Source organism: Chaetura pelagica, unplaced genomic scaffold (genome assembly GCF_000747805.2).
Source record: "Chaetura pelagica isolate M959 unplaced genomic scaffold, ChaPel_1.0 scaffold382, whole genome shotgun sequence".
Taxonomy (NCBI): Eukaryota; Metazoa; Chordata; class Aves; order Apodiformes; family Apodidae; genus Chaetura; species Chaetura pelagica.
Window position 1 is genome coordinate 79287 of NW_009952478.1, and position 10539 is coordinate 89825.

The following is a 10539-nucleotide window of genomic DNA, read 5'->3' on the forward strand; positions in this document are numbered from 1 at the left end:
CCTGCTGAGAGACCAAAGACACTTTGCTCTACTTGTTGAATCTGCTGCTTTGGACACTGAGGGAGCAGATCAATTGTATCTACAAACCTCCTGTAGGCAGATGGCAAAATTGGAAAATCAAAGTATTCCATCCATATATTTGTGCAGGATTGGTATAAAGTAAGGGATGGTGAAAGTCAAGCCCCTTTCTTCTTCTTCCTTTCCCTTATCTCCCATCCGTGGCTGGTGTCTGGGGAGGACTCTGTCCATCCATCACTGTTGATCCCCAGGCTCGTGCATCCCTGACCCTCGCAACTCTCCCCTCAGCTCCTGCCTGCTCTGTTGCTCTCTCCAGAGTGCTCACAGCTCAGAAGATGCCCTGTCAGGTGCTGGGGTGGGGGGAGGTGATAGGGGTTTTGCACATTCCTGCATATTCTTGTATATATTTGTACATCTTTTCTTCTATTATTAGTGTTTAATTAAGGCTGTCTAGTTTAGTTTTCAATCCAGAAAGTCTCTCTCCTTTCCTACCTGGGTGGAAGGGGGAGGGGTTCAAGGGCTTTGTTTGTATTGTTATAATTGCCAATCCTGAGTCAAATCATGACAGACTATAAATTGAAATTCTCTTCCTTATAAAAAAAAATAATCTTAAAATAGGTTATTGTATTTTATTAGTCTTATTTTGTTGTACTTCAAAGCATTCATGTCTGTGTAATTACATCTATTTGTATCATTAAATAATTTAATTCACATACCTTTTTTTGTGAGTAATACGCACTGAAGCCCACCTGTGACATTTCCATTTGGAAGGTATTACCTTGATCTGTACCTGGAAAACAGATAGTCACATATAGAAAAACATGTACTCACTACAGAACCACAGAAGAGATCAAATATTGCTGCCTCTGAGTATAGCTATATAAGGACTGTATGTTATTTTTTCAAAGTCCGTAAATTCTGCTAAAACATTTCCAACATTCACAAGCAATGTAAATCTGAGAGCTAATAAGCTATATAATTTTTGGAGGATTTAATGGCAAATTGGTAAGATAAAGCCATTATGCTATGAGTCTCCTCCAAAAAAATGCAGATGATGATAAAGATGGCTTCAATCAGTGTGCACAGTGTTGTCCCTATGGCTAATCTATTTTAGTGTTTCCCAGGAAGTACTAGAAATACCATTGGCAGTAATTTAATAACTGTATGTTCACAACTTTCAAATAAATGTTTATTATCACATAATACTTATAAAACTGTTGAAATTGTTTTGAAAAATACTGTGACATGTAGGAATACTTCCTAAATTAGATCTATGGGAATCAGGTAATAGCAATTCAACAGGAGTACAAAAATCCCAAGAGGGGGAGCTCACCTGACCTGATTAGCAGCATGGACTTGGTAAAGAGCAGATGGCGGTGAAAAGGGAAGATTTCATCTTAATCATAGGAAGGTTGCAGCTATGAAAAGCCCTTTAGGGAGGGCTGAGGGCAGGTCACCAGTCTCTCAACATGATCTAAATTTGACTTTAAAAAGCTGGCTTTTGGGGAGACAAAGCTCCTCTGAGTCACCTCTACAGCACCTTCCCCCAAACAGTACACAAAGGACTCCAGTCAATGCTAGGGATAGAGCCTGGTAGGCACCACACAGATTGCATTACTGTAGCTTTTCAGTTCTGTAATCAGTAACTAGTCTTCTGATTTGCTTTTTAAATTTATGGCTGCTAGCATTAAGAGAAAAACATGCATGAATCTGACAAGTATACCACCACTCCTCTGGTGGTAATAGTTCCAAGTGCATTTGGATGCATATGGTCAAGCCTCCAGTGGATGCCTGAAGCCTGGGACTTGACTTTTTCAGCCATTGAGGTATATTTCCCACAAAATACAGAAATTAACTTGAAGTTCAGGCTCATTAGGGTTGGGGTAGCTTGGGGAGCACCTGTGGAAACCAGAGCCCACCTGAGGAGTAGCCCATGGCTTCAGCTGCCCCTCATTCTCACAGTATGACACTAAGGTGAAGCTAAATAAAACTCTTAGTTTGTCAGCTAGGAGAATCTCATCTATTTATCAGACACACTAAGTACTTTACCTTCTATACTAAAAATGCGCTCTCCAAGTGTTCCTGCTTCCTCCAATAGTGCAGCCTCAGATGACACATTAAAGAAATACTTGTCTGTTGGATGACTAGCAATTCCTTTGATTTCTTTAATTAAGTTTTTAGTGTCAAGTTCATGCCTGATTAAGTATCCCAAAACCTAGGGCAAAAAATAAAATAAAAAGAGCGAAGAAAATAATGGTGTTACTCCACTTTATTCTGTATTATTTAAGTTAATATTCTACATATTAAAAAAAATAAACATTATCTTCATTCATATTACTGAATGGCTTATCAGACTGTATTCCTCTACAAGGGACTATTCAGACAGGAGATATACATAAACTAAGGAAAAGGAGAAAACTACTGTATAATTACGGTATTACTTACAGCAATGCCAAATCTGGTTATATTGTCCTCATTGCATTTCCCTATCACTGTTTTCAAACTGGAGCCATCGTGTGATTCACCATCTGTCACAACAACCATTACTTTTGTGGCTGTTGGACGTCCTCCTGATTCAGGTGAGAAGGCATACTGTCTGTTATAAGATATTGCATTTATCACATGTCAGTTAATAATGTAGTCACATGTACTCAAGGAAGTAGGAAAAAAATAACTAGGGGATGGTACTTCTGATAGAAGTGTGTATTTCAGAGAATCAATATGTACTTCTTCAAATATTTCTAAATAAAAGGCTTGGGCTTTTTTTTGTTTTCTTGCTTTTGTTGGTTTTTTATTGTTTTGAGTTTTTTGTTTGTTTTGTTCTTTGTTTTGGGGTTGTTTTTGTTTGTTTGTTTGTTCTGGTCAGAGCTACTACTGTTTTGTAACAAGTATAGTGAGGTGTTGGCTCTACCAAGTTCAAACAGAAGGGGAAAAGTATCAGTAATGGGATCCTCAATACTACTCCAAATATCAGTTCCACCAACTCTGTCCATAAACAAGATTTTGAAGGCCATTTGATTCAGCCATTTGTATTCTGGCCTAGAGTGTTTTCCTTGATTCAACTGGAAAATAGCACCCGCTTACTGAGAAACAGACTTGGTTTGTATATGTATTGAGAGTCGGGGTACATTGTTTAGAGTTTTTCCTATTTTTCATGCTGCTGGAGCTGCAGTGAAAAGTAGACAACAAACAAGAGCTTTTATTTTCTCTGCAACCAACAAAAGCCTGACCAGCAAACAAGAATGTTACCTGTTCCAATGAATCCCTGCATAAACTTAAATTCATTAAATGTTTTTTAATATTTTCTAGTAACTTGTCCATGGTGTTCGATGGTGACAGCCCAAACAATTCTGTTAGGTACCAGACCTGCTTTAGTGTAGAGCTTAACCCAATGGTTAAAGACATGCTTTTCAGCAAGTCTAGTTAACATATCCCTGTACTGTTCAGCCTAGGACACTGTAAGGATTCTGAAGGATTCTGCCTAGTGCTCGGAGCCTCCCCAGACATTCCAAGCAATTGTACTTCCACTGGGAATGAAATTCAGGGTGTGCATGTTGCCTTGTAAGGCAAGTTACAATAGTACCACAGTATGCATTGATGTGTTTTACCTTGCATTGTCAATTGCTTTGAAAGTATTGGTCAGATCTCCTCCCTTCTGAAATGTTCCATTCATTGCTTTAACAACCTCATCCTTTGTTTGATAAGTATTCAAGTTGAACACTACACGGGGATCATTAGCATACTGAATTAAACCCACCTATGCAATAAATAAAATATGTTAGATTATCATGCATTACAATCAATTACACAGAAGTATGATGCTTATTTATTTGTCAGGTTGGAGTAAAAGATATGCAGATGCATACAGGGTTATAATTTTCTTTTTACACATATAAAACCAATTAATATTAACACATTTGGAAAGCAAAGAAAGTTGAAATGCTTTTGCACCTTGTGTAATGTATTATGGACTACAATATGTTAATGCAAACAATCTGAAATAGTAGGTATTAAATGTTTGCTTGGTTACTTCTGGAAGAGCTGATGGAGAGCAATAATACAGAGAGCTCTGGGAAAAGTGAGGAAATAGCAAAAAAACCTACAAGCTGTCAGCATCTCAATCTGATCTATTCTAAGGAAATCCTAAAGATTAGTTACTTTACAGCACTGCAAACCCTGTTTATTTTTAATACAGGTAAAGCAAAAGACATATGATAAGAAATACATTTAGTATGAAATAAAAAAAAAAAAAGAGGAGAAGATACTGAAGGTGAGATTCAGAAAGGACAGAACAGGAAGCCTAGCTTTTAAGCACCTCACTTCCAAAGTCGCCCAAGGAAGAAGGCAGCCTTTGGGAGAGAGATTTCCAGTGCCCAAGTCTTTGTTCCCAGAACTGTTTATGGAAAATGGACAACTGTAAAGACAGAAAATGTTTTTAAAAAGGCAATAAAATTTTCCTTACTACTAGCAAATTAAAAGGAAAAAAGAACTCAAAGATCAGACAGTAACCAAGCAGGAAAAACTATTTTAAAGATGCAGCAGTTGGAAAATAAGAACTGAATAAAAAGCCCATAAAAATCTGGTCTACTTTTAACACATCCACACATTTTAATTACTTTTACACCTAGAGCATGAAAGAGATCTGACTTCACTAGATATAACCTAGACTTTTATTTCATTTGATTTATGTTTTGAATCAAATTACTAATCCCTTTTCAAACAGGTTAGCAGTGACATAAAATACCCAATACTGAAAGAAGTAAGACAACTGCGTAATCTGTGGCTTTGGGGGAGGCACTGCAGCTGTGCTAAAGCACACCTGCTTTCCTTTGAAGTTGCTATTAAAACCCATTGACATTTTTTAAAAATTATTTTTAGACTTTATCAAAGATGTCTTTTACTTACCTGGGTTTTGTTAATGCCTATGTCTAAGCCTTGCACAAATTTTTTCAAAAATGCTCGCACTGCTTCCCAGGGATAAATGCTGTTTGACTCATCACAAACCACTACAATATCTATGACAGAGGAACACTCTAAAACAAAAACAAAAAGGGAAGATTAAGTGCACTTTCAGTCTCAATACACTTAAAATTCTTTGGCTAGATCCAGAAGAGTATATTTAAGTCTCACACAGGCAACACTTCAGATCAGGAACGTTTTGCCAGAATGAGGGCTCAATATAAGCATATACAGATTTTAAGCCTGCACTGGTGCAACACCTCTGAATTCAGAGGGGTGAGTCCATATTCATATAATCATCGGACCATGATCTGTTAGTCCTTATCTGTGAAACACAGGACTTCACTTTTTGCACAATAATTTAAAAAAAAATATCTCAAATTTAGAGTCCCCAATACAACACAACTTGATTTTGTTTCGTATGTTTTTTTTTCAGTTGACAAGTTTTGCACATGTTGTCTTACTTTGAACAGCAGGAGAAAAGCTTCTCAGGATCTGGAAACTTGGACTGATTTCAGAACAGACTCCTGTTGCATAGTATTGGCTTCCACACTGCTGTGCCCACAAGGGACCACAAGTCTTTAAAAATAACAACAAAGAGAAACTATAAAAATAACAAATAATAATCTCAGTGCATCCATATTCAAAAGCACAATAAGCACACTACATGCATATAGGATCAGAGAAGCCCTCTCAGGTTATCAGGCCAAATCCCTTGCAATCACAATGACAGTGTAACCCCTTTCATAGACTTTCTTATTAAAAGGATTTTCTATTCACAATGTCTAGTGCCTCCTTCTTCCAGATGGCCTCTCCCAACTGTGCACGGCTATAACATCTGGGGAGTGTAACTCTGTTTGCAAGGAACCCGTCCTGCTTTAAGCCACCTGCTCTTCTTATGAACCCTGGGTTTAAAACTAGGGTTGCTATCTGCACATGGCTTCTAAGCGTGCAGACAACTACTTCCACTAACCAGGAGATGGCATCAGAGGCATGAATATGCCGGTCGCTACAAACGCAGAGAGGAGCTTGCCTTGCTGTACGCCCCGTTCTAAAGGGACATTCACTTTGCCAGAATATTTACAAGCTAAACCTATTCGTCATCTCCAGTGAGGGTGCAGCTTCACGGCATGCACTGTCCTACTTAGCTGCAGGCTAAAGTGGAGTTTAGCCCTGGCCTCACGTAGCCCTCAGCTATGTGTTGCATTGCCTTAGGGGGAAGATAATCTTGCAACTTCGATGAAAATTATCTCTGTGAAAAGAAAAGTTTTCATCTGATCAACGAGCCAGTTGCATGACAGTCACACCTCTGATAGTACAAGGATTTTTACAAAAGTACCTAGATAAAAAGAACAGCTACTGAGAAAGTATTTTGTCATGAGGATGTTAGAAGGGGAGTGACTTTATTTTTAAAAGAGAATCATTTTAGGAGCTCAAGGAAAAAACATAAGCTCTACATAACCTCTGTCCAACAGTTCTGAAATAAATTGTAATTTAATCACATGCACTTTCTGATTGCCCTATCCAGTCACAAAAGACTGGAAAATAGAAAATGTACCATTTTGATTCAGGAAGCGGAGAGTGAACATCATTAGCCTTTTCTCAAGAATATTGAAAAAAAGGTAATTAAAGGAAGAGGTAAATGAAAATGAGGTTTACTAATGACAGACCACACCAAGCTATCTTAATATATTTAAGAAAATGGTAGATTTTCTAGACTAGATAAGAGCAAATATATCTACATTATCCAATCTTGAAATTAGTGGTCTTTTTAGCTGCAACCTGGGACACGATTAGTTTTACTGGTGTTCTGGTTTAGTTTGGTGGGTTTTTTAGTAGTAGGGGAAGGGTGCCAGGAGGGGCTCTGGTAAGAAGCTGAGAAGCTCTCCCTGCTCCAAACCCAGCCAAGGAGCCTTTAGAGGGACAACCGATGGGCCTCTGTGATTAACATATGAAAGAATAGCTAAAACACCTGAGCAGAGGACTTGGGGGAGAAGAGCTGCGCTGGAGGATGAGAGCAGTGCTGGGGAAGGAGAGCCGTGCTGGTGGTTGGTGAGAAAGAAGGGGAAGAAGGTGCCCAAGCAGAAGTTTCCCTGCAGCCCATGTCGAGATGGCAGCTGTGCCCCTGCACTCATGGAGGAACGTGGTGGAACATTCCCTGGGGGCACCAGGAGGGGTGAAGTTGGCCACTGGACTTGGATTTTGTGGCCAGTGGATTTGCTGCCTGTGGACTCTGATTAGGCAGCTTTGGAAGACCCCGGTGCCAGGGGAGGTTGACTCTGTGGGAAGCCCAGGCTGGAGCAGCTCCGGACCTCGTGGGAAGGACTCATGAAGGAGAGGTTCGTGGAGGACTCTCTGCCATGGGACGGACCCCGTGGGGAAGCAGGGAAGGACTGTGAGGAATCTTTCTTCCTGAGGAGGAAGGAGCAGCAGGAACCAGCAGCCTGTGAACTGACTCTAAACCCCATCCTCTGTCCCCCTGTGCCGCTGGGGGGAAGGAGGGAGAGAAACCGGGAACAAAGGGATTTGGGTCTGGGAAGAAGGGAGGGGTGGGGTAACATATGCAAGCCCTGCTCTGTGTGTCTGTGTCCTGGGTGTGTTTGATTAGTGTGACATTAAATTATTGTTTTTCCCCAAGTTGAGTCTGTTTTGCCCGTGACCTTAATTGACGAAGAACCCTCCTTGTCAACCCATGAGCTTTGTCCTCCTCATCCCAGCATGTGTGTGTGTGTGTGTGTGTGTGTGGGGGGAGTTGAGTGAGCAGCCATGGGGCTGTTCCTTTGTTGTTGTGTTGGGCCCAAACCACGACAACTGGAAAAGATGGACATTTACAGAGATGTGAGGTACAAAATAAATAATCTATATTGGTAACTGTGAAGCTGGAGAACAGCTGCTAAGGAGATTTACTAGTCCTCACACTAAAATAAATTAATGCTATTTTTAGATTACTCTCATTTGCCTGTTTCCTAGTTTTCTTCTGTATTAGTGGTAACTCAAAATTGTGATGTTAATCTTGGACCAAAAAATAGAACTGTTCTAGCAACCTTTTCTGATCTTAACTCAATTAAAAAAAAAAAAAAAAAAAAGAAAAAAAAAGAAAAGAAAAAAGCTCTCATGTTTTATCAGAGCTAGAGTCAGAAATTTAAGATGAATCATTAATGCAGGGAGAAACTGGGAGATCACATATCAAGAACTGATGGAAATGAAATTGGAATATTAGAAAGGAGCACAGACTTGTTCTGAAAGACTGATGCCAAGAATTGTGTACATAAACTGGGAGCTCTTTGAGTGCAAGAGAGGGGAGCAGATAGATTTGGCCGTGGCTGATTGCAAGGTGACAAAAAGCATGCAGCCAGCATGTGAGCAAATATGGCCTTAGGATACATGACAAGCAGAGTTTAGCAAAGGAGAATGATTGTGGGGCGTTGGATACAGAAGTGACACTTTATATGTAGGGAGATGAGAGTTGTTCCTTTCAATTAAGACACAGCATTGCCCCAAGAACAAATTGATAGAAACTTAGAAATCTGGACAAAAGTTACTATCAGTGGAATTCTTAAGCACCTTTCCAACAGGACTAAGCATGCCTCAGAAAAATGTAATGAGAGTGTGGAAATGACTGCCCTGTACTTAGGATACCTGTGGGAAGCAATCACATGCCATCAAACAGCTGAACCAGCAGCAATCAGGAGTGATGGCACAGACGCACAGGGCTGGGTCATGCTCCAGCCAAGCAGCCCAGGGATGCAGCACAGATGGGTGCAAGCAGGTGGAGGCTGAGAAAGAAGCAGCCACAGGAGGAAGGAGCACAGTGAGCTGGGACCATAACTGAAGAGCCTGTCACATAGGCCAGCTGCTAGAGACAGCATCTCAGAGCAAAGCCTGGGCTGGCAGCAGAGTGCAATTATAAGCAGACCATCTCTGCTTGTTGTGCTATTCCTGTTGTCCAGTTCTTACCACAATTAAGTCATGGGGCTGTTGGTACTTCTTTAGATTGAGTCACAAATAAAGACCTATGTCCAATACACCACTCTCCTTATGTCAGAAAGAACTCATGTCATCAAAGATGTGGCTAATTTTTCATGTCTTGGCATTCAACTATTTTGCTGTTACTTTACGTAATTTAAGGAGAGTCAATCAATAACGTATGGATCAGGAAATTCTTTTTAACTGAGAAAAGGTCAAGTACTATTAAAAAAAAACCCTGTTTTGTCTGCATGAAAAGCAGTTACTGATACTGATTAAAAGCAGATATGCATGGGAGAGTATTAATGGTAATCAAAGGTATTATCTGAGACACAGAAGATTTTTAAATCAGTATCTTCTCAAACCAATAATCAAGAAGAGCACTATTGCTTGTATTTTGAAGTTATGATTAACATTATTAACTCCAAGAAAGCTGTAAGAAAGATTTGAATTAGACCTACTTTTAAGTACTTCAGTGAACTCGGCTACCTCGTAATGAAGATAACAAACATCTGAATACTTTCATGATTACTAGGAAGATGAAAGCTTATGGTGAGCCTCAGAGCTCTTCTATCTGCAGTTTATTGTTTCACTTAATTACTGCACATGCCTACAATGTATGCATCAAACTAAAATACAGCTACACTGCAATAGGTTTCATGCTTACAGTTAAGACTGTAAAGAAGCATATTAAATAGGCATTAACTTCTTTCAATTATGAAATCTGTTTTACAGGTTTCAAGGAGAGTGGTTTGCAGAATATACTCGTAGGAAAATGCATCCTCTTCCAGCTCACCAACCAAACTGCAGATCCACAGGACTGGAAATCCTGACACTGCAGGAGGACAGTCACTTTGCAAGTGTGTATGGTGGAGAAGAGAACCCATAATCAGAACTATACAAGACTGCCTTAAAGATCTCCATGGTGGAAAAATCTTGCCTATGTCATCTGACGTAAATTACAGAATCTTTAATTACATACCCTTCCACAGGATATTTAGATAAATGACAAAGACAAGAATTAGTAATTTTCCTAATTTTGTACCATACATAATGACAGTGGTAGGGAATATTTTGAAATATGCAAAATATGTATTAATCTATGTTGCAGGATAAAAAACATTCAGCTTGGACTTATCAAAAAATGGGGAGAATTCTAGTTTCTTCATTCTCCTCAGTAATATCTGTGTGTTCTGAATACACCCTGGATACGCACCAAAAATCCTCCTGTTTTTGAGTTCTGTATCAGTGTCAAGCCAAGGTTCATGTCTTTCTTTATGTCAGTCACATTTGGAATATTGATTAAAGCTGAAATAAAAAGAGATTAAGTAATGAGAAAATAGTAAATGAGATGTAGACCCTATTTAGTAAGTTAGAATTCTTTTTCAAAAGCTTGATTTATCAGAATCTAAGATGCATCTTCCAAATGGCTGCATATAATTCATAGACAAAATAAATGAAAGCTAATCTTCATTAAAAAAACTTCTAACCATTAACTATAGACGTGAATTAAGTGTGGTCATTTACAGTATTTGCCTTGAAAAAAGCTGAACACAAAAGAGAGGCAGAAAAGGCCTACCTATCAAATATTTTTGG

General features: G+C 39.2%; 1 protein-coding gene across 1 annotated transcript in view; it reads right to left on the bottom strand.

The window, feature by feature from the left end:
- Nucleotides 1–10539, bottom strand: part of ITGA2 (integrin, alpha 2 (CD49B, alpha 2 subunit of VLA-2 receptor)) — a 53164-nt gene that overhangs the window by 28358 nt on the left and 14267 nt on the right. The window contains exons 4-10 of the mRNA XM_010008618.1: nucleotides 10160–10251; nucleotides 5442–5556; nucleotides 4924–5051; nucleotides 3627–3775; nucleotides 2464–2614; nucleotides 2068–2233; nucleotides 735–808 (exon numbers count right to left, since the gene is read on the bottom strand). Of these exons, the coding sequence (XP_010006920.1) occupies nucleotides 735–808; nucleotides 2068–2233; nucleotides 2464–2614; nucleotides 3627–3775; nucleotides 4924–5051; nucleotides 5442–5556; nucleotides 10160–10251 (875 nt within the window). The remainder of the gene's footprint in view (nucleotides 1–734; nucleotides 809–2067; nucleotides 2234–2463; nucleotides 2615–3626; nucleotides 3776–4923; nucleotides 5052–5441; nucleotides 5557–10159; nucleotides 10252–10539) is intronic.